The 25,616-nt window shown below is 36.6% G+C and overlaps 1 protein-coding gene across 4 annotated transcripts in view; it reads left to right on the forward strand.

The window, feature by feature from the left end:
- The window catches only part of LOC127987851 (granzyme B-like), a 152,370-nt gene that overhangs the window by 17,526 nt on the left and 109,228 nt on the right, over window positions 1-25,616 (forward strand). The window contains exons 1-5 of one of the 4 annotated variants that reach the window (XM_052590225.1): window positions 21,440-22,144; window positions 22,218-22,362; window positions 22,455-22,593; window positions 22,914-23,165; window positions 23,250-23,474. The exons of 2 other annotated variants lie outside the window; for them this stretch is intronic. In XM_052590225.1, coding sequence (XP_052446185.1) covers window positions 22,084-22,144; window positions 22,218-22,362; window positions 22,455-22,593; window positions 22,914-23,165; window positions 23,250-23,405 — 753 coding nt within the window. In that variant the 5' untranslated portion in view covers window positions 21,440-22,083 and the 3' untranslated portion in view covers window positions 23,406-23,474. Of the gene's footprint in view, window positions 1-21,439; window positions 22,145-22,217; window positions 22,363-22,454; window positions 22,594-22,913; window positions 23,166-23,249; window positions 23,475-25,616 lie in introns of those variants that run through there. One more of the 4 variants, XM_052590217.1, reaches the window with a different exon arrangement.

Here is a 25,616-nt window from a genome sequence, read left to right on the forward strand (position 1 = left end):
GGTTATGTGTTAGATTAGTTTATATGTCTTAGATTTATCTAATAAAAACTTATTCATATTGAAAAGAGAAGTATCTTGTGTTTTGTGCTTACAAGTTAATGTCTTAAACTGCCGATCTTGTTACTGTGCTAATTGATAGTGTTTCACTATAGTTTGAATATTAGTATCCAGCGCAGATTTGATGTTAAACGGCTCGTTCACTGAATCGCAGGGCGTCTCCGTGACCAGCCGTGAAACAGTGATTCTGTTCAAATTCCCTTTAAAATCTTAAAAGATTCCCTTTGAGCGAAATTGACCTGTTTCCGATACATATTAATGAATCCATCTCTGATAATCCCGAGTTGCCATGATCATGCAGGTTTGTTTACGCATTAAACTCGTGGCCACAAGAAAAACATGTGGTTCCCTCAACATAAGAAGTCGTGGCCCGGGCAACGCAGCAAAAATGACTACCCACAAGTGTGTGCACTTGGCTGGGTAAAATGCAGAGCACAAATTCAGATTATGGTTTACCATACTTGGCTACACGTCATGTAACTTTCACTGCTGTAGTATGAATTTACAATGTTTTTTACTAAAGAATGTAATAAGCCACTTCTGACAGCACTATAGGTTGGGCAATGCTGCTAGATCACACTAATGCTAAAAAGTTTTCATTGATACTGATAAATATTGAATTTCAAAATCAAACGCTGAATTGCATAATTGTATATTTTCATTTATCACGTATGCCTGACCCAGAAAATAGCGAAAATAGTTTCAATGGATTCTTTTTACACTAAGTGAATTTTTATCACAGCATTTTCTTGGCAATAAAATTAGCTAGATGCTATTTATACTACTTAGGAATTGGCAAATATTTGCACCTCAGTATTGTAGTACATTATTAAACAGTATGCAATAATAACATATTGAGTGTAAAATATAATTTTTGTTAAAATTATTAAATGGATGCCACGTTATTTGGACAATAAAATCCTCTCTACACCTAACCCTAACCGATTAACACTCTTGAGGCATATTATTTTCCAATTTTCCATCAATTTCTTAATTTTATTGAAAATCAATAGCTTTCCGATCTGATGCGATAAGGAAGAAGAACGATTCAGCAAAAGGAGTTGGCCCCAAGGCAATGTTTTCCCCCATGGGCTAAATTCACATTACCACATCCACATATGAAATCACTTATGTCCTTCTAAAAAAATTAGCATATTGTGATAAAAGTTCATTATTTTCCATAATGTAATGATAAAAATTTTACTTTCATATATTTTAGATTCATTGCACACCAACTGAAATATTTCAGGTCTTTTATTGTTTTAATACTGATGATTTTGGCAATCAACTCATGAAAACCCAAAATTCCTATCTCAAAGAATTAGCATATTTCATCCGACCAATAAAAGAAAAGTGTTTTTAATAAAAAAAAGTCAACCTTCAAACAATTATGTTCAGTTATGCACTCAATACTTGGTCGGGAATCCTTTTGCAGAAATGACTGTTTTGCTATATTAACCATAGTTTAACCATGGTATTTGTAGTAAATCTGTGGTTTTACAAATGGCAGTCAATACGCCAAAAAACCATGGGTTACTACAGTTTTACTATAATAAAACCATGGTTATTTTTCGTAAGGGAATCAGCCTGTGGCACTGCTGAGGTGTTATGGAGGGCCAGGATGCTTCGATAGCGGCCTTAAGCTCATCCAGATTGCTGGGTCTTGCATCTCTCAACTTTCTCTTCACAATATCCCACAGATTCTCTATGGGGTTCAGGTCAGGTGATCTCGCAGGCCAATTGAGCACAGTAATACAATGGTCAGTAAACCATTTACCAGTGATTTTGGCAATGTGAGCAGGTGCCAGGTCATGCTGAAAAACGAAATCTTCATCTCCATAAAGCTTTTCAGCAGATGGAAGCATGAAGTGCTCCAAATTCTCCTGATAGCTAGCTGCATTGACCCTGCCCTTGATAAAACACAGTGGACCAACACCAGCAGCTGACATGGCACCCCAGACCATCACTGACTGTGGGTACTTGACACTGGACTTCAGGCATTTTGGCATTTCCTTCTCCCCAGTCTTCCTCCAGACTCTGGCACCTTGATTTCCGAATGACGTACAAAATTTGCTTTCATCCGAAAAAAGGACTTTGGACCACTGAGCAACAGTCCAGTGCTGCTTCTCTGTAGCCCATTTCCTGCACACGCCTGTGCACGGTGGCTCTGGATGTTTCTACTCCAGACTCAGTCCACTGCTTCCGCAGGTCCCCCAAGGTCTGGAATTGGTCCTTCGCCACAATCTTCCTCAGGGTCGGGTCACCTATTCTCGTTGTGCAGCATTTTTTGCCACACCTTTTCCTTCCCACAGACTTCCCACTGAGGTGCCTTGATACAGCACTCTGGGGACAGCCTATTTGGTCAGAAATTTATTTCTGTTTCTTACCCTCTCGCTTGAGGGTGTCAATGATGGCCTTCTGGACAGCAGTCAGGTCGGCAGTCTTACCCATGATTGCGGTTTTGAGTAATGAACCAGGCTGGGAGTTTTTAAAAGCCTCAGGAATCTTTTGCAGGTGTTTAGAGTAAATTAGTTGATTCAGATGAGTAGGTTAATAGCTCGTTTAGAGAACCTTTTCATGATATGCTAATTTTTTGAGATTTTTTGAGAATTTGAGAATTTTGGGTTTTCATGAGCTGTATGCCAAAATCATCAGTATTAAAACAATAAAAGACCTGAAATATGTCAGTTGGTGTGCAATGAATCTAAAATATATAAAATATATGATAAAAGTTAAATTTTTATCATTACATTATGGAAAATAATGAACTTTTATCACAATATGCTAATTTTTTGAGAAGGACCTATATATACTGTATATATATATATATATATATATATATATATGAAGAGTTCAGATGCAAAAGCCTCTAAGTGCCATCTGAAATTTTCCTTTAAAATTAAGATTTTTATCAAGCTCCTATGCTTAGGTTGAGTCATTTTACTTTAATTGCAATGTGCAGGTCCTTTTCCAGGCAATTAAAGTGAAATAACTGAACATAAATATAGGAGCCTGATAAAAATCCTAATTTTAGATGAAAGTCATTAAACCCATATCAAGAAGCGGCACAAGTGGCACAACGGGATAATGAGGGTGGATGATTAGCAAGGGATACCCCGTTCGTCTAACCATCACAACATATCGTGTGAACATATTACTGACGATTTGAATATTTAATTTATAGTCTATATTTTACTGATAACTTAAACTATGTTAAAATAAATGTTACTGTAATAATTTGAGGAATGTTTCATTTGCATAGAATGTGTTGTCTTTCTTAATGCTGTATTGCACCTTCGCGTGAAGTGGAAAATCGATTTCTGAGCAATCGATGCCAACTAATTCAGCATCTTCACTTTGGACAACGCTCTTGTAACGTCAGACGTAAGAGGCAGTGTGTTAAGAAGCTTCCTAAGGGACACTTTGGGGAACACACTTAGGAACATAAACAACTTTTGTAAGATATATCTTTCGAGGTCTTCTTAGCGAGCTAAGAGTGAGCGTTATCGGGGAACTGGGCCCAAGTTTATATGTATATGCGAGTGTCTGTAGGTGTATGCACACGTCAAGTTTATATGTATAGGCAAGTTATTCACAAGTGTGTATGCATACATTACTAACATTATATGTATATGTATATATTTGTGTTTTTGAACATCCAGTAGTATGCATGTATATGTGAATAATTTATAGATGTATATGCATGTGTTTTATGTGTGTATTGATAAGCGTAGTTTGATTTAAATCCTACACGGCGACTCATACTACAGTAATAACAAATTTTAATGAATAAAAAAAACAAGTTGGCACTAGTTGTATTTCTTTGAAGCAAAAGTGTGTCAATCAGCGGTGTGAAGACATGAAAGAAGCGTGAAAGATATGTCTTTGTAATGCATGATCGGCTTATCAGAATAAATTATTATAGGCAAATAGTGCTGCATCATAGCTAAATTACTGTCATTGGTAATTTATCTTCCGTTATTACATTGTTGAGAAATGGTTAGCCTACTGATGGTGTTAAAGGGGTAGTCGATCCAAAAATGAAAATTTTGTCAGTAATTACTCACCCTCATGTCGTTCCACACCCGTAAGACCTTTGTTCATCTTCAGAACATAAATTAAGACATTTTATTTCCAAGCTCTCTGACTCTTCGTAGACAGCAGTGCAACTGCAATATTCCCAGATTCAGAAACGTATAAAGGACATCGGTAAAATAGTCCATGTGACATCAGGGGTTCAACCATAATTTAACAAAGCTCTTTGAATACTTTTTTGTACACAAAGAAAACAATAATAACATAATTTATTCAACAATACTTCTCCTTGGGTTTCCACTGATGTCATAAAATTTAGGCTGGACCAGAAAACAAACCAGACAGACATACTTAAATCTCAACTTCAGGGAAATTACCTAAAACAGGTTAGATATATGTTCCAATAAAATAAATAATTAGCAATACTGCTGTTCATAATTATTATTTATTATAATTTTTCTATTATATTTTGTACTACAGCTAGAGAAAAAAGTCACACAAAAAAGTCAAGTGGATATCTATACCAATAAAAGAAGAGGAGATTGAAGTGCATTCTGTCTGCAGTGCTGCAGGCTGGGGAAGGCTGGATAATGGCTCCTTTAGCAATCGGAAACACATGCGAAGATCGTGAATAACACAAAATGTAAAAATAAGTGGGGAGAAGATGATCATTCAGCTTCAGAGATGATGTGTATGGCAATGGAGGAAGTTGCACCATAAGTAAAAGATAATCTCTAATATTGGGGAGTTTAAAATCTGTGTTTGCATTGTTAAAGGGGGATTCAGGAGGTCCTTTGGTTTGTGGGAAAACTAAACCTGTGAAAATAATGAAAACATCAACAACTAGCGAAACATCTACAGAAAAAATATTCCTGTCTGCCTTCTCACTAGAACCCCTGCTTTGCAACACAGTTCATTATATGCTAATGATGGTGTAACACTTTACAAACTTCCTAATTACGGGAAGAAGGAGGCGGGAACCACTCCTGAGGACAATCCAACAAAGACTTTAATAATAAAATAAAGACAAAACAGCGTGGCAGCCCCTCACGAACGACTGCCGCGCACATACAAAATCAAAACACAAAATAAAGCCTGGTCCTCTCTCGTCCTTCACTGTCGTCACTCCTGCTTTATGTTCTTCCATCTCCTCCGTGGGACTCGAGACCAGTGGGTCAAGCAGGTGTCGCTCATTTCCAAATCACTCCACCGGCCACGCCCCCATTCCCACGGCTCTCGGCCCCGCCCCACTTGCCACAGATGGGATTTCTTGACGTGATTGGTTATTAAATTTTGTGATGTACAGTATCAAAAAAAAAAAAAAAAAGGTTGTGTCAAACCACGTTTCTGGCCTTTGGGGAAACTGCAGTTTTAAGGAGAAAATACTCAGCAATGTTGTTGATTAATGGATTGGCACATGGTTTATCTAAAAGCATATAAAAACCCTACATAGTCAAATAAACATAAAAACTTGATTTTCACTACAGGGGGACTGTTTTGTTATATCTTTTGGTTTTTCTTCTTCAGAGTCCAGTGAGGAGATTATAACGCTGAAGGAGAAAATTATGATGAAATAGCATTCTCCAAATGTTTTGGTGGGCTGAAATGTCATTTGTTTGTGCAGCTACACAAATGTGAAGAAATCAGGCTTCAGCATTCAGGTGTTTCCCACATAGCATTTCACACAATGCAAAAGAATGTTTCCAAAAGGGAACACTTCGGCCTGTAAGTCCCTTGACATGCTTAGTTTAGATAAAAAGAAGCTAAACATTAATGTTTCTTTTTAGCAGAACTGTATTTCTGACAATACTGCTTGGTGAGCTATTTCATTTATTTCACACTGTCAGGTTTAATGAGGATGACATAAGCATGGGTCGTGGAATTGGGGGGGTCACTCGGGCCTGGGCCTAGGCCTAGGTTACTTTTGAGGTCTGGTATTATATAAAATTTATGAGCCTATAGCCTATGCATATATGTATGCACGATTAACCAAAAAAGATTGTGATCTTAATTAAAATATGCACAATCGTATTGCTAAATGACGATGATTCAGCTATGTCTATTAAACCTTTGAAATTACAAATATATATTATGCTATATATATATTGAATATTTCAATATGCTTTTGGGCAGCCGCTGATACAGAGAGCAGCGCTAATCATGTAAGCTTTATGTTTGAAACAGCTTCACAAACAGTCGGCTACATTTCTGTGTTGCAACTCGCAACACAAGTAATTGATATAAAAGTTTATAGTCCGGATATAGCCGCGATCAAAAGTGGGAGCAAAAAACGCTATCTCACAAACAATTCATATATATTTTACTAGGTGGCTGATTCATACGGCCTCACTCATACGATTTTGTATGATTTATCTATACCCCAGTGACGGGTAGGTTTAGGGGCGGAGTTAGGTGTAGGTCATTCGTACACATTCATACAAATTGTGAATACGTACGATTAAGCACAAATCATATGAATTTGTACGACCTCACTCAATTAGCCACCTCGTAAAATATGTATGATTTGGAGCAGACCAGTGCTGTTAAAATATATTTGATGTCTAAATCATTCATTTAAAGGATTCGTTAAAAAATCTTGGACGAAAAGAAACTTAATTCATTTAATTGAAGTGTTTTTTTTTTTTTTTTTTTTTTTTTTTTTTACAATTCAATTAAATTTATAAATATTTTTTAAATGGACTAATTTATAACTTTAAATAAAACATCTGATCAGAAACAAGTAAATTATCCTATACATATTATTTAGTTTGGTTGTCTAAAGTTTTGTTTGCAGAATTGTGGGAGAATCGTGATCTATATTCTAGAAATCAGTTATCCAGAGTCATAGGTTAAAAATACAAAATATATATGTCCTCTAACTAATACTAGGCTAGTACTGTTTCTTATATTACAGACTAATATTACAGTATAGCAACAAGGATTTGGTACAATTATATTGCAAATGCATATAATGCAGACTAATTTATCATCACTTAAGTTAATGTTAATGATTAACTAAATATTGCATTAATTTTGTTAATGCAGTAAGAGCTGCTTCTTTGAGCTCAAGGCTTTGTGCACTGTCTGCAAATGAATGGCTTCAAATTTATCAAATGGCACAAATCTTTGTGGTATGCTGACTGAAGCCTTCTTCCGAAGCCTCATCAAACCACAAGTATGATCAGATCTATTTATCAGAATTACTGATAACACAAACTGGAAGGGATAAGTTATAGGAAACTCTGTCTCCACCCACATTTATATTATATGTATAATGTGTTTATCCAGTGGAAGCTCACTGATTGTCTTCATCATGATCGTCATCTCTCTGTTCCTGCTGGCCTCTCTGCTGCCAACAATGACCTGCATTGGTAAGACAAATAAAAAAGTAAATAAAAAAAATTCTAATGAGACATGTTTTATAGCATATACAGTGAGGACGGACAGTGAGGAGGAAATAAAATAATCTAAAATAACCAACACTATATCTCTCTTTCTCAACTTGTGCAAATGTGGGAACAGTGAACGGCAGGGAAGCACAACCCCACTCCAGACCTTACATGGTGTCTGTTCAAGCAAAGGAGCGTCATACCTGTGGTGGATTCCTCATCTCTGATAGATTTGTCATGACTGCTGCAAGTTGCAGAGAAAAGTAAGACCTTGTTTATTCCACAATTTTGTGTTACCTAATTATATAATTGATATATTATAATAATTATATACTACATAAATACAAAATAAATCATTATTCATTGTTGCTCAATATAATAGGCTACTTAATAATTTAATAAAATAATTATTAAGTAGCAAATTATATGGAAAAGGATCAATAATTTTGAATTGATCTATTATCTATCAATTTATTATTCAACACGATTATAACAGGATTAATAAGTTACCTATTTATATATTTTAGATAATATAAGGTAACACTTTATTTTGAGTCCATTTTAGACATTCTGCTGACTATAAGTTAGCAACTACTTGTCAATTTATTCTACCAATGCTAACCTGAACCTGAACCTTGTTAGTTGACAAGTAGTTGCAAAAAATATTTGGAAAGTGTAACCTAATAGATTAAACACTAAATATACCATTATTATATATATTTTTATTTTAAATTAATAAAAATGACTATAATCATATACAGAAAAATATTCATCATGGCTACTTAATCAGCACACTTCCAGAATATACTTATGAGTATAGCAGACTGTGAAAAAAGTTTTTGCTAAATAAAGCTACTTCTTTCTTAATTATTTAAATAAGACGGTTGTGCTAGGTGCACATGATCTAAAAAAGAGTGAGAATTCAGTCCGATACACAGTGGATTCATATCATCAGCATCCAGACTACACCAAGGGATCCTTTCATAATAACATCCTGCTTTTGAAGGTAACAAACTGAACTTATTTTAGCTGAATTATTCAACTTTCATGCAAAATAACGACCAGTTTATTATAGAAGATTATCCAAATTTTTTATTAATAATGATGCATTTTTTAAATTTATTATTACAGTTAGAAAAAAAATGTACGACTAAACAACAATATCAAGTGGATATCCATACCAGAAGAAGGCAGTGATATTCAAGCAGGTTCAGTTTGCAGTGTCACAGGCTGGGGACGTACTGAAACTAAAGTCAAGGGAAGTTCTGTCCTCATGGAAACAGACGTGAAGGTCATGAATAACATGGAATGTGAAAGTAAATGGGGGAAAGAAGACTTTACAGCTTCACAGATGATGTGTGTTCATGGAGATGGAGGAAGCTGTGATGTATGTAAAACATATCTGATTCACCAAATTTTACTGTTTAAACCAGTTTTAGTTATGAATGATGACAGCATGTGACTGAAGTGCTGATCTGTTTCTTAACAGGGGGATTCAGGAGGTCCTTTGGTTTGTGGAGCAGGCACGTGCACAGGTAGGGCTCAACCTGTGCAGAGCACATGCCCTTTTTGCCCTTACACTCCGAAGTGCCCTTTTTTTGGTGGTGTTTTTTTTTTTTTAATCAATGCTATTGGTCACCCTTTACGTCTGTCTGTCTGTTTTACCAAATGAAAGTTCTTAAAACGAGCTTGTGTAAATCTTATTCGATCCTCAAGCGGTCAGTAAGCTGATAACTCCGCCCCCTCTCATTGAATCAACTGAAGTTCCACAGCATCCGCACAGTAGACAACAGCTGAGCTGAACAAAGTTTTGCGAAGGGTAAATAAATATCTTGTTGTTTGAATAAGTACTACTAAACACTGTCTATAAAGGCTCATATTTTATTTATTTGATGTCTGACTGACTCACTGACTGAGACATGTGGGACGTCGCCTGAGAGAGAGGGCTAGCATTTGCCATCTAGTCATAGCCAATACATAGCCAACAGTTAAATAGCCTGTGCAGATAGTAGCATTTCATCTTTTATAAAATGCTAATTTGGCCAAATGCATTTTACCACAGGAAAAACTGAGCGCTCTGTCTATATAGCTAAAAAAAACTAGTTTGTAACCTAGATGAAAATGTAATGTGATGCCCGCAGCGGCAGGCGCCATCGCCGTTTTAATGACGGACAGAAAAAAAAATCACATTTGCACACATTCGCTGGTCAAAAACGATATATTGATAAGTAATACAACAACATATAATTTGTTTTTACCATCGGAAAATCATAACAGGTGCGCCCCCGCGCTGTTTCGTACTGGAACTTACACAGCGACGAGTGATCCTCGTCACCTAGATAACTATATTTCTAAGAAATTTCTTCTTTGATTTATGATTGCTGATACACTTAATTTATTAACATTTAGGCTAATCATGTTATTGTATACTCTCTTTATAAAATGTTGTAAAACATGGTTTTACTACAGTAATGTAGTAGTAACTAAAAAAAAAAAAATTACAGAAGATCACTGAAATCTTTATATTTTATCATACAGAATGTAATTCGTGATTCATTCCAAGGCTTCATTTATTTGATCCAAAATACAGCAAAATCAGTAATATTGTGTAATATTTTTACAATTTTAAATAACTGTTTTCTATTTGAATATTTTAAAATGTAATTTATTTTTGTGTTCAAAGCTGAATTTTCAGCATCATTACTCCAGTTCAGTACTCTTCAGTGTCACGTGATCCTTCAGAAATGCTTTTCACTGCAACTGTACTTTTCACACTATTTTTATTTATTTTTTCATTGCTGGCTTATTTTAGGGAAAGTGTAGTGAATAAGAGACCTTCGAGAGACCAACATCCCTGGTCCACCACAGTATCAAATTTTTGCCAGATACATGGCTCACAGAAGGTTGCTGTTGTATTAGGTTTAAAGAAGCCCTTAAAACCCTGTTTATCTATATTATCTAATATTATTATTATGGTTGTTATTAATCGTGAATAAATCTAAAGCTTTTGAGACTATTATTTTGTGTTATTGAATTTGTCATGAAGATGTGACCATTTCTTCCTTTTATGCAGGCTTACTAAATAATCTTGATATAAAAAAGGGGGGGGGGGGGTGCCCTTTTTCAGTTTCCGCACATGCCCCTCAAAAGGTCTGTGCACAGCCCTGTTGTGGAGACACTGCTGTTGGTGTCACATCTTTTGGTCACCTTGATCTCTGTAATTCACCAGAGCTACCTGAAGTTTATACTAAGATTTCAATATATACTCCATGGAAAAAATGTACAATAAGATATAGATATAAAATCTTCTTTCAATTAAACCAGATGTGATACTGCAGACTGTTGATGGATTTTTAAGACAATCACGATAAACATTTATAGAATGAAATAAAACCACTGAAATAAAACAAAGGTTTATGCACACAGACTGAAAATATACATCACTGTTCAAAAGTTTGGGGTCAGTAAGAGATGCTGCTCTTTTAAACTTCCTATTCATAAAAAATCCTTAAAAATGTATAAGTTTCCACAAGTATCACAATGGTTTTCAACATGACAATAATGAATGTTTCTTGAGCATCAAATCAGCACATTAGAATGATTTTTGAAGGATCTTGTAACACTCAAGACTGAAGTGAATAAGCTGAACAGTTTGCCTTGCATCACAGGAATAACTTTCCTGTACATGTGAAAATACATTAAACATAATAACAAGTTCTGATAAAAAGCTGCCCCCCCCCTCCCCCCAGATGACAGCCAATTATGATTTTTTGTGTGTGTGTGTGTGTGTGTGTGTGTGTGTGTGCTATGAATAAAAAGTAAAAATAAAAATAATTAATATTTCTCATTTTATTTGTATTATCTTATTATTGTAGTGGATTGATTAAGTATATTTTGGGCTAAATAAATTACTATGATATTTCACAATTCTTAACTTGTCTAGATGGTCTTCATGAGAAGACTCTTTTTATTATTTTCCTGCTATGGCAAGTTAACTGAATAATGGAAATTCATTGTATTTTTTAATAAAACCACAAATAAAAAAGTGATGGACTGAGTCACTGCTGGCTGAATTAGACAGGAGATTTTCAGATGAAGTGTTAGTCTCGAGTAGGGCGTGTGAAGCAGTATTCAGTTGAGAGAAATACGGTAACAGTGCTCTACTAAACATGTACGCAAGCTTTAACATTCACCCTCAGCTTGTAACAGCTGACATGGATCTTGTGAAAATGTGCAATCGCATTGCTGATCCCTCTTGAGAAACTTAAAGATGAAGTAGGGAATGACAAATATCCAAACTCTACTCCAGTTTGCACTCATGCTGGCCGTTAGTTTGGCTACATCAGAAATACGTTTCTCAGTTATGAGGAGAATAAAAGACAAGCTCTGATCTAGCACACAGAGAATGATTTGACTGAAAATGTATCAAACGAGATCAAATAAAGATAGTGGTAATCTATGCAATTCGGAAATCTATGCAAATTTAAATCTATTTGTTTTTTAACTCCTCGTACAGCAGTTTTTACTCCTTGTACAAGAGTTATTGTTCATTCAAAATGTAATTTTTATGTAGAATAAGTGTTACATAAATACATGAAATGTAGAACATATAAAAAGTGCTTGTGGCTCGTCCCCCAGTGGGTGCCCCTCATGCATAGAGGGAAACTCTGCCTATGAGTCTCATATAGAATAGATTTTCTGCCAGACGTGTTGTTTTTATTATTAAGTTAAATTAAAAACTGACTTGTCTTGATCACAGGTGAGAATATATATTTTTATATATATATTTTCCATCTACTATTTTTACTACTGGAAAGAGAGTTGTGGCTGTTAGTGTACACACACACACATTTTGACAATTTATGTAACTTAAAATAAATAACTTACAAGGACATGAATATTATAGATGCAGTTAAATACATGTATAAGATTATGGACCAGTGACATACAGCAGGTCATTACAATATTAAGCATAACACTCAATTCTAAAGGATAGAAATAACAGCGTCTCCTCCAGATATGATGACTGCCTATAATAGCAGACAAGCGTTTGGCCCTCGTTTTGGGCATCCCAAGCTGTTGAAGGCCTCTTACAAACAAACTGTGTGTGTGTCCTAAACTGCCAAATATAAAAACAAGTAATCAGCCTCGATAACCTATTTCTGAAATGGTATTTAGGAGGGAATGGAATTTATTGGGTTTAGTCATGAAATCTTCCTCCATACTAGAGTCAAAGGTGCATGCAACCTCCAAAACAAACACTATCTCATTAATCACAAGAACATCTGGTGTGTTAGCAGACAGATGAGAAAAGATTTCAGAGTTACTGTTCAGATGTTGAAACATGCATGAATTTACACAAGAATGTGTGAATATTCTTACTCAAGATGGTAAATAGTTTGATATTTCTTTCACTATCATGTCCACTATTCTGTCGTGGTGTGCTATCTACATTCCTTTGTAAGCATGACAGCCATTCAGGATTTAGTGGCAATGTTTCTGTGATCTGTTCTGTAGTGTGATGCAGACAGTGAGGAACCTGAGGTGTAGGAAACCAGATAGAAAGGTTGAGTCTAGTTGGAAGAACTTGTAATCTGGCTTTTACTGTGAAAATAACAATGTCCTCGCTGAGTGCAGTATTTTTGAGAAATGATTGAGAAACAGAGTGATCAGCAGAGGGAAGACAAGCAAGTCTTCCTGAAGGTTCAATACAGTTTAGTGTTGTTTTTGGTGATACTGATGTAAATCCATGAGAGTTCGCCGGGCAGCTGTAGATTTTAGCAGGGGGCTAGATCCACCGAACGCAGCTGTTGCTCTGACGTAGATCAGGGGGTCAGTGATGATGTCCTCTGAGACCCTCACCGTCCCAGAGTCACTCCAGAGATACTCCTGTTCTTACACAGAGGTCATTCAGCTTGATGCCACACTTTGCACAGTCATTCACGACACAGTTTTAGTGGCAATGGGTAAATAAGTAAAGAAAAGTGAAAAATGTAAATATGAGAGGTTATTTTTTTTTACCCAGAATTCTGATTTCCTGCAGATAAGAAGGTTTTTACCACATTGATTCAGGAGATGGTATATTTCCTGTTCACAACACATAGGGTAAAAGAGTATTGAACTGCAAAAACTTAACTTCTAAAGTCTTTTAGGTAGACCTCATAGAAGAAACTAAGGATTTCAACTTTTGACTTGAATATTTACATTTAATTTCATTTCGCTGACGCTTCTATCCAAAGCGACTTACAATTGCTATATATGTCAGAGGTTACACGCCTCTGGAGCAATTAGGGGTTAAGTGTCTTGCTCAGGGACACATTGGTGTCTCACAGTGGATTCGAACCCGGGTCACTCACACCAAAGGCATGTGTCTTATCCACTGCGCTTTCAACACATGAAAAATATAACAGTGTCAAGAGGACCTTGATTACAGTACAAAACATTCTGCAACTCACCACCAGATGTCATAACATGTTGAGGCCATTACATTTTAAATTTTACATTTTAAAATCTACAAAACATATAAATCAGTATAATATATATATATATATATATATATATATATATATATATATATATATACTGAACCATACCAAGTCAGTGCTCTCTCAGTGATCAATAAAACTGTCAGTCAAGCAGATAAACTGGCATAATAGTTCTGTTTAGTTTTTTATTCAACAACTGTTCCAAACCAATTTGGCAAACAAAAATAATCATGTACAAGGCCAGATTTACCTCATATTGTACACTTTGCTATTGGGCAGAAACCTCCTATTGGTAGTTGGTATTGTAGCTTTATTGTAATAGTTACATTTACACAAAGGGACAGGGTAAGGCTTAACAATAAGGTGTCATGAGTCCGGACCCGGTGGTCCTCCCTCTCACCACCAGATGGCACCACTTCCATTTTCCGGACTCATCACCTTCACCCACTCACAAATTCACGCTACACACCTGGTTCACCCTGTACACCTGTGCACATACTCACTCACACAGCTGTTCCCCATTTGTTCACGAGTATATAGTTTTGTTTCACACACCACTCTGTCTGGTTGCATTAGTTGTCATTTGTATATGCTGTGGTTTCTGTTACTCGTTTTTTGGCTTGTCACCGTCATTTGTTTCAGTTTTGTATGTGCCGTGTTGGCCTTTTTGTTCTCTTTTATTAAAGAGTGATATTTCCCCTACATTTGGAGCCAGGCCCTGTTTCTTCCACGGCGCCGTCACTACCGCGCCGTGACAGAATGCAACCAGCAAATATGGATCCAGCAGGGAGATTCCTCGATGTCCGCCAGGGAGAGCGAAGTATCGAGGATTATGCTTGGGACTTCGTGGGGGCGGCTCGACTGTCGGCGACAGAGAAGACCTGTCTAATGTTTTTCTTCTGGGGAGGACTAACCAAGCCCTTCAGGTCCCTTATGCCATTCTGGCACCCCAACGAGACGCTGGAGAGTTACATCAACCTGGCTCTCCAGTTGAGTGGCTCAGCCGTCAGGGTGGGGGTGCCTGCCCAGGAGTTTCCCGGCAAGGAGGTGGGGCTCGCTTCCGGCCTTCATATAGCGGCGGAACGACGCGGAGCACCTGTGCACATACTCACTCACACAGCTGTTCCCCATTTGTTCACGAGTACATAGTTTAGTCTCACACACCACTCTGTCTGGTTGCATTAGTTGTCATTTGTATATGCTGTGGTTCCTGTTACTCGTGTTTTGGCTTGTCACCGTCATTTGTTTCTGTTTCGTTTTTGCCGTGTTGGCCTTTTTGTTCTCTTTTATTAAAGAGTGATATTTCCTTGCATTTGGACCCAGACCCTGTTTCTTCCACGGCGCCGTCTCTACCGCGCCGTGACATAAGGTTCATTAGTTGACATTATCTAAATAGTTTAGTTAACTAAGAATGAACAATACTTCAGCATTTATTAACCTTAACATGAATTTCAACATTTACTTAAAGTCAAAAGTGATTATTAAAATCAAAAGTTGTTTGTTGCATTAGTTAATGCACTGTGAACCAACGTGAACTACCAATGAAAGAATCTATTTCAATATCTAACATTAACTAAGATTAATAAATATCCCTCCTGTAATATATGTATGTTCATTGTTTGCTCATGTTAGATTAATACATTAATGAAATCTTATTGTATAGTGTTACCATATCAATGTATAGGCCTACAGATAGGCTAGTTCATTTGCATCGCCGCATGTGTCATTATATTATTAACATTTCACCAAAATCAAGCTCAAATCAAGCGTCAACCTTCCACTCTCTCTCCTAAAGGCAACAAGTAAGTGACTAAAACTGCAATTCATCAATTTGCCACTGGAGGCTGGCTCCAAAAGGGAGTCAGTCCCATAGACTCCCCATGTTAAAATGTCCATCTTTCAAAGCAGAAGAAACAAGTTTACAGCCTGGTACAAAAAAAAATATTTTTGTCTACTGTATATTGTTAATTTTGCCCTTCATGACAACTGAGGATTTTTTTTATAACTCATCATTTTAAATTATATTAAGCCTTAAATTCTTCATAATTAAGGGTGTGGGAGTGACAGGTGGATTGCCGCTACTGACACTGAGTCGAGCAAAACTAACATCATACTACTAAGTTATTTAGTTAAACTACTGCCCATCACTGAGTTTGAATTTGGACTGCAGTATCAACTGCTAGCTGTCAATATTACATACTGCACCTTTAACTCATGAGAACATAATAATGAGCTTTGGTCTAAAGATCATTTTGTTGAGATAACAACATCCTCATGTCATGGCCATGTTACATGAAGTTGTGGCCTAGAGATCATATTTTGATACTTTGAAAGTCTCAGTTCAAAATGAAATGTTAATAATCACAGGTTGATATGATCATGGAGATTTGTTCACACATAAACCCATGGCCATGATAAAAGGACATTGTTTGCTTAATATAAGAAGTCGTGGCCAAAGATGTTGTTCCTTGAACATTGGATCTTGAGGCCATTACTTATTTTTACGATATGTCTTGGCCACAACAAAACGGAACATGACCAGAGGTAAAGCGAACAAAGCATGTCCTTTTTTCAGTCAGTATAACATTGAAGAGAATGAGGAACACGTATGTGGTGACTTCAAGCTGCAATCCATTTTCATCATATATATAATGGAAACTTCTAGCAAGACTAGAAGCAAGACTTCTAGCAAGACTTTCTTCTTCTGCACAATCTGACTTTGCTGTATCCTGGAATTGAACTGCTGGTTTCGTCTGGTCAGAGGAGAACTGGCCCCCCAACTGAGCCTGGTTTCTCCCAAGGTTTTTTTTTCTCCATTCTGTCACCGATGGAGTTTCGGTTCCTTGCCGCTGTCGCCTCTGGCTTGCTTAGTTGGGGTCTCTTCATCTACAGCGATATCATTGACTTGATTGCAAATAAATGCACAGATACTATTTAAACTGAACAGAGAGGACATCACTGAATTCAATGATGAACTGCCTTTAACTGTCATTTTGCATTATTGACACACTGTTTTCCTAATGAATGTTGTTCAGTTGATTTGACGCAATGTATTTTGTTTAAATCGCTATATAAATAAAGGTGACTTGACCTGACTACAAACTTTGCACCTTCAGTATGCTTCTTCATCTAAACCCTTAACACAGGACAGTTGTGGTTATCAGCTCAGACGTGGTTTTAGAAACATTAGTGTGAAGTTTTACTAAACCTAACCTGAACATTGTGAAACTGTTCTGCTTTTGCAACACAAACCATCTTTGATTGGGACAGAATTGTAAAGCAAGTAAAAATGTATTGAGTTAAAATAAATATTATAAATATACTGTATATAACTGCATTTTGTGTAAAAAGTAAGAACAACGTAGGCTCACTGGAAATACGTGCCTCTAAATACATGTAGGTAAAACTAAAAAAAAAAAAAAAAAAACGTGCCTATACATACAAATCACCACAGTTTCCAGTTGAAATAAACACTAGAGGAAGTAAAACAGTAAAAAAAAAAATGTATTCCTTTTCACACAAAGTATGATTTCAACACAGTTTTGATTAATAAAAGACTAATTTTCACACAATAACTTGAGGAATTATATTTTGAATTCAAAACAATTTTAACACTGCAACATTTGAAAAGCAATACATTTGAACAGTAGCATCACATATACAGCTTAACATGTATGGGTTTTTATATTCAATAGAAGAGCTTGGGTATAAATCCCTTGAAACTATAACAGTTCCACAAAACCGTTCAAACCTGTATATAAGGAAGTTCAAATGGCACGGTGTAATCAACAAATCCATTTTTATACCAGTTTTGCATTTGTTAATACTATCTACACTCACTGAAAATTAACTTTGTAACTGCCTCAAATCTTGCAGTACGGTACAAAATAATTGTTGCAGAAATGTATTTAAAGGTAGCTATATTCAATACAAGTTAAGCTGACTCGATAGCACTTGTTATTGTTGATTACCAACAACAAAAATAAATAAATAATAATAATATAAAAATAACAAATGTCCACTTGTCCCTCCATTTTTTAAAGGGGTCACCTGAAGCTTTTTTTTTTAAGATAAGTATTTTGTGTATTTGGTGAAACAGAATATTTTGACATGCTTTTAATGTTAAAAAAACACATTATTTTTCAAATACTGTGCATTATTGTAGGTTCTCCATTGCCCGCCGCTCTCAAATGCATAGTTTTCTACAAAGTCTCTCCTTCTCACAAGTTCAGTATGCTCTGATTTGCCAATTGATCCAGTGCACTGTGATTGGCCAAACACTGCAAACACTCGTCGAAAATGTAATTCGCCTTTCCATAATTGCGAGCTTCAACTTTCAAAATAAATGTACAGACAATAAATAGTGTCTTTAATTTTACAAACAGTTCAAGCCCGAAAGAGGAAAAGAGTTGCAATAATTCCTGAATGCATGTACTTTCGGAAGGCCAGATAAAGTGCTTTTGTTTTCGCCTAGATACACGCAGCATCTGCCTGACATGGCTGCTTCAACACTAACTGCGTGCGGTTACTGAAACCACTCCTTCTTTCTTTACATGAACATTTGTGTGTCATTACGTAAATATTCTCCCATAGAGACATGTTGGGACGTGTTTGAATGAGCCATTTTAGGGGGGCGTGGCAGAGACTTAACTTTGATAAAGAATATCCCTTTGGATTTGAGACTTTAGTCTTTGCAATTTTACAAATCTTCTTCTTGCACCAAGAGATTGTAATGTAAATGTAAATCGCATCATATGACCCCTTGAATAAAATAGAATTAACCCACATATGTTTTTATTTCTATGCCCCTGTGAGTACAGTCCCACATGTGGGACTTAGAATGTTCGGTGGCGTCATTTAACTGTCATATTCAAGCTGTGCTTTAGCGCTTTAACTGGCACTGAGCCGGAGAAAGACGTCCACTGCTCAAGTCAAATTGTCACAACTATGCAGGTATTTTATCCACATAATGTTTATTTTAAGTTTCAGATATTTAAATACACATAAGTACTAGTAAAACAATACATTTAGACTTTGTAGAACACACACGTCTATGGAAGCATCATATGATGGTGCTAAAAAGAACATTTTTTAGTGTATTTGGTGTAATGAAACGTGTTAAGGTAAAAAAAAAAAAACATTATTTTCCACATACTGTAAATTTTTGTTTCAACTCTATTCCCCGCCTTCTAAAACGCGTCGATTTTTACTAGGCTCATTTCTCTGAAAACCGAGGTGTGCTGTGATTGGCCAGCTATCCAGCGCATTGTGATTGGCCGAATGCCTCAAGCCTGAGATGGAAATGTCATGCATCAGCCTTCTTTCTTTACGTCAACATCTGTGCGGAGTTATGCACATACTAATGTAGATATGTGGGGGCGGGTTTGAACGAGCTGTTTCAGGGGGCGTGGACAAGTGTTAACTTTTATAAACAATATCTCTTTGGATTTGAGACTTTAGTCTTTGCAACTTTACAGATCTTCTTTATTCACCAAGAGCTTGTAACACTCCAAAGAAAAAAGGAAAATTTTAAATCGCATCATATGACCTCTTTAAAATATAATTTGCTGATGTGTTTTATTCATATCATATGCACATAGTGTAAGTAACCGTAATGTTCACTCTAATCTTCTCCCAGTTCACTGGCAACTTATTGCTTGTTCTTCAGGAGACACAGAAATTCACATGCTGTAAATCTGACTAACAGGACTCTCTGAAATGCAGCATGAACAAACCTGGTGGAGCCCATCTCACATTACAAATCACACTCAAGATCTTTTAGGATGATTTTTAAATGAAAAAACACTAATTTACACGTACTTGTGAATCGTAAGATCAGATTGTTCATGGCATGGTATGCAAGTGTTATTGTGGCCACGGTGTGTCACATGACAAGCCTGATGTGTCTTCATGGAAACAGTAAGGGGAACTTTTCTAAAATAATGAAAACTCATTAACTTATAAAAACTCATTCTGGTGGGACCGCTAGAATATTTTAAACTCACCACTGAAAAGGTTAAATATATATCTGGGATACAGTGAAATGTACAAAGTGTACAATTACAATGAAAGTAAATCTGACCAATCCAGAAAATATGAAAATACTCACTGTTTTAGTGGTATAACCACAAGATGGGAACAATGTGTTAACACTTTTCTTGCATACAAAAAAATAACGTTTCTATGTAAAGTTATCTCTAATTTTATAACTGTATTTCCTTGGCAATGCCATAAACCCTAAAATGACTGTAAAAGTGGTAATATAAACTGTGCTCAAACAGTGCACAGGTTTTACCAGAATAATTAATGCAGATGCCTTTACAGTAAGCGTGGGGAACCTTTTTTCTATCAAGGGCCATTTACGTTTTTCTAACATCCTTCAAGGGCCACACTAAATTACTGAACATATATATCACTAACCTCTCTAATGCGATGGTTGAAACGGCTTCTCTTTGGCCAGGCGTCTGATGTCAGATGGCAGTGATGACGAAGCTACTCGCAGCTGGTTTTCCAAGTTTTGATCAGTCAGGCTTGAGCGGAATCGAGTCTTTGCAAGAGCCAGTTTTGAAAAAAACTGCTCACAGCAGAAGGTCATCCCAAACAGAGATGCAAACTTCAGCGCATGTCTCCTCAGAATGGGAAAATCTTCAGAGTGTACATACAGTTTATAGAACTCAAGCAGAGGGAGGTTGTTGTACTTTGCTTTGAGCTCGTCATTGCTTTGTAGCTCAATTATTTCATGTTGTAGGTTGTCAGGTACTTCAGATGGTCCCACAAAATCTTTGGTACATTTTGTTTACTTTTCATGTCCTGAAACCTCTCTTTAAATGCCTGATCAGTTTTGCACACTCACCAGCATACTCAGCTGTCATATAAGGCTTTTGATTTTGTAGAGTAGGAAAATGCACAATGTTACCCTGTTCTAGTTGAAATTGCAACAGCTTTAATTTCGCCTCAAATGATTTCACGTTTGAAAGCAAAGAGCTGAGAAGCTGGTTCGGACCATGGAGTTTGAGATTCAGTTCTGACAGGTGCTTGGTTATATCCACCATAAAGGCCAAATCACACAGCCACTTGTCACAACAGGTTTTCCCTTAATCTCCATTAATTGTTTTACTTCTTCCCTCAAATTGTAAAAGCGTGCGAGCATATCTGCACGACTCAGCCATCGCACCTCACAATGGTAAACCAGATCTCCTTACTCAGACTCAAGATCACTCAGTAACTCTTTGAACTTGCGGCTGTTTAGCCCTCTGCTTTTGATGAAGTTCATGGTGAAAACGACAGTTTTCATTACACTGTGAAGCTTCAGGGAATGTGCACAAAGACTCTCTTGATGTATGATACAGTGGCTTTCAACTAAATCACTTGGATCAAGCCTGAGATGACTCATTTCTTTTTTGACCAATGCAGTTAGTCCCATTTGCGGGCCAAGCATGGCAGGAGCTCCATCTGTCGCAAGGCCACTTAACTTTTCAAATGGCAATTCAAATTTGTTCATTGCCAAAACAACTTGCTCAAACAAATCCTCACCTTTGGTAGTGCCATGCATGGCTTAACATTTAAAAGCATGTCAGAAAATGAATAATTGCAATCATAGTAATATACAAGGTAATAATATTAAATATTAAAATCGGTCTGGGCTATATAAGGCTCAGGTGTGACTCAGATTTGGGGATTCTGGTTTACTTAAGGCTGAGAACTGACACCAATAATGAAACCTGTTTTGGCCCAGATCAGGGCCAGATAAGGCTGATTAAATGGCTGAGATTTGGGCTGGTTATGGCCCATGTGTGGCCCTAGTCTTTAATCCAGTTCTGGGCCACTTCCGAGCCGCCATTCTTTGCGGTACTTGGGCCGAGGGAAAAGTCATTGTGTGGCCCGGATCTGGGCCAGAAGACATTTGCTATGTGGGAAAGAACAATTAAAAAAAAAAAATGTGGCAACTGACATTATGCAACATACACTGTTGGTTTTTCTGAACTAAACTATTCAGAGTTAAGTCATTTAAAGCCATTTCCACATTTTATGCAGACTTATGGCCAGATAAATGTCTCCACCCCCCTTTAAAGTATATTTATACAGTTTTTGCCAGCGAGAGCTCACTGATTGTCTTCATGATGACCATCATCTCTCTGCTCCTGCTGGCCTCTCTGCTGCCACACCTGACCTTCACTGGTGAGACTGATTGATTAAACTACATACTGATCAATCTGGTGGACACAGTAACTAACCGTGCTATCTCTTTTAGCTCATGTGGGCATAGTTAACGGCACAGAAGCAAAACCCCACTCCAGACCTTACATGGTTTCTATTCAGATTTCTGAGCAGCACATCTGCGGTGGATTCCTCATCTCTGATGAGTTTGTCTTGACTGCTGCACATTGCTGGAATGGGTAGGAATTCGAAGTCAAACTAAAATCATACAGTGTATCATTTTCATAAATTAGCTCAATGAATCAGTCTTTCCAATGCACTCTTTCAACAGATCTCAGATTCTGACAGTTGTGGTTGGTGCTCATGACTTAAGGAAAAGTAAGACTTTGAACCGCATCGGAGTGAAGAAGTACATCCCACATCCAGACTACAAAATCCGTCCTATTCGGAATGACATCATGCTTTTGAGGGTAACAACCTGTTTAGCTGTAAAAAAAAAAACTATATCTGATCAGATTCGCTAGCATAAACCTGACTCACACTATGAGAATTAATGTATTTCTTGTATTATCTCTTTATGACATAGGCCTAATGGACAATACTTAATTAAGATGTTTTCTTAATTCCCCACCCCCCACAATCTATATATATATATATATATATATATATATATATATATATATGTATGTATGTATGTATGTATGTATGTATGTATAATCAACTGTGGTCACTAGTCAGTATTAAAAGATTATTACATTTCTCTCTTAATAATTGTAATTTTGAATTACAGTTACAGAAAAAGGTCAAACTAAACAATGTTAAATGGATATTATTGCCAAAGAAAGGAGAAGATATTGAGGCAAATACTCTCTGTAGTGTTGCTGGCTGGGGAAAACTTTGGACTGATGGCCCACGGAGTAGTCTTCTAATGGAGGCAGATGTGTATATAATAGACAACAGAGAATGTTTCAAGAAGTGGGGAGAGATCTACTACTCAGTCTCACAGATGATGTGTACACACGGCTCTGGTGGATTCTGCCATGTAAGTAAATAAGATGATCCATAGACTTTACTAATTCATGAACTGTTTTAACTGAGTTACAGTATGCGTTGATGTCTTTATCAGGGAGATTCTGGGGGCCCTTTGGTTTGTGGAGACACTGCAGTTGGTGTTGTTTCATTTTGTTACTTGAATCTCTGCAATTCACCTGTGTATCCTAATGTGTACACTAAGATTTCAGCATATCTTCCATGGATCAAGAAAATCATTCGAAAAATATAAAAAGGAAGAATTTTTTTTTTTTCTTAAATATTTCTTTAAAATTTTACTTTCAATAAAAGTATCACATGGCAAGCATCAAAGTGTCCTCGTTGTCACCACCATACAATTTTACATGCACTGCACATGGTGAATGGTCATTTTCAGACTGGTGTAAAATAAAAGCAACAAAAATAAGACTAACAATCAACTTCTGCAATTTCCTAACCTTACCATTGGAGATAAGTTGTCAGTTTTCCTCTCAGTTTTTTTAATGGCATGCTACAACATCACAAAGTAAGGCTTTGTCCAAATTTTTCTGGAATTGGGGTTGTACAGTACATTATGCTTTGGCAGTTACCACTGAAGGTGCTACATGATACTGCATCATGTTCTGAAAATTTCAGTAGCATTTGCCACAAGCCACTAGTTGCCAGACATGCCTGTGCATACAGCTGTAAAAGTCTTTATGGTGCTTGGGAGGGTCAATGTTTATATATTTTTTGGGGCAGATAAACTCATGAATGCCAAATTTATAGTAATTAATTGAAGGATCTAGGGATCATCAAATGTAGATTGTGCATGTTGCATCAAGAGAGCAATCCTTGAACAATATAAAGGGTTCAGAAAATGTATTTTGACATAAAAAAAAAAAAAAAACCTTTATTAAAGCATGACGTCAAGCGCTCCCATCAAACCAGTCACAATGAAAATAGTGTATTTGCTAAATATAATAATAATTTTTAATAAAAAAATAAGATGGCCTTAGAATTTTTTGTTTTTCAGCATGTACTTAAGAAGATACTTGACAACTTCCTAATAACTGCACTCTTACAACTGATATAACTTACTCTTATAACTGAACTTCTTAGTTCTTTCTTAAATTCTTTCTTAAGTTTTTCATGAATATGACTCCTGCAGTTTGATTGTTCTACCACATCCTTCTTGAACGTTGTGAAAATGCTCTGCTTCTGCAACACAAACCTTCATCAATTAAAAGATGATACTACTAAATATTGTAGAAACTTACTTTTCTGTAAAGTTGCTTTGCAATGATTTGTATTGTAAAAAGCGCTATACAAATAAACTTGAATTGAATTGAAAAGATCATTTTAATGCAAATAAATACATAGGCCTATTGAGTAAAAAAAAAGGTGTATTTAATTCTTTCACAGATCATCAGAATGGTACAAAAATTATTTAGACATACAGAAAAAGCTGAACTCAGTCAACAATATAATACGGATCACAGCAAATCAATTTTGACTTGTGACTTTACTGTCCATAAGAGAAATAAAAGCAACAAGCCAATTCCATACTCTGACATCCAGAGCTACACGCACACATGAATATCTTATTTCTGGTATGTTGTGGCTTCATATAAAAGTTGATGCAGATGACAAGAACTAACACAAATAATATCTTCCTACTCTCAGTGTTACTGACACCCCAAGCTGAGAAAAAAAGGCCTGCAGGTAGCTCAATGTCTCCACCCATCCTCACATTTATATAGTGTTTGTCAAATTGCACACTGATCAATCTGGTGAATTAGACAACTAACCGTGCTATCTCTTTTAGCTCATGTTGGTATAGTGAACGGCACAGAAGCAAAACCCCACTCCAGACCTTACATGGTTTCTATTCAGATTTCTGAGCAACACCACTGTGGTGGATTCCTCATCTCTGATGAGTTTGTCTTGACTGCTGCACATTGCTGGAATGGGTAGGAATTTTGTTTAGCTTACACGGCAATATTGAGTTAAAACCATGTTTAACTAACAAAAGGACTGCGTTGCAACCACACAGTGCATCATTTTCATAAATAAGATTCTTGACTCAATAAAATAATCTATTCAACACACTAAACTCACCACTAGAGATTAGTTATTAGTTTCCTCTCTCTTTTAATGGCCTGCATCAGCATCACAAAATAAGGCTTAGGTTGCCTGTATGAATTACATGCAGCTGCATGCTCTACATGCAAGAGAAAAGAGGAAGAGGAAGATATCTCTCCAAGGATATTCTCCGAGTTCTACTCCTCCTTCTCCTCTCTAAGGATTGTTCCTCCAAGAAGCCCACGGTGCGTGTGTGTATGCCTTCACCTCCAACCCAGCACGGATCCCAATCCCTCATTCACTCCTCACTACCTGCTCCTCTGCTTGTGTCTTTAATAAAACATCATACTCATCTGTTACTCCTCTGTCTCCGAGTGATCCGTAACAGCAAGCTGTTCGT

This window comes from Carassius gibelio, chromosome B22 (assembly GCF_023724105.1).
Source record: "Carassius gibelio isolate Cgi1373 ecotype wild population from Czech Republic chromosome B22, carGib1.2-hapl.c, whole genome shotgun sequence".
Classification (NCBI taxonomy): Eukaryota; Metazoa; Chordata; class Actinopteri; order Cypriniformes; family Cyprinidae; genus Carassius; species Carassius gibelio.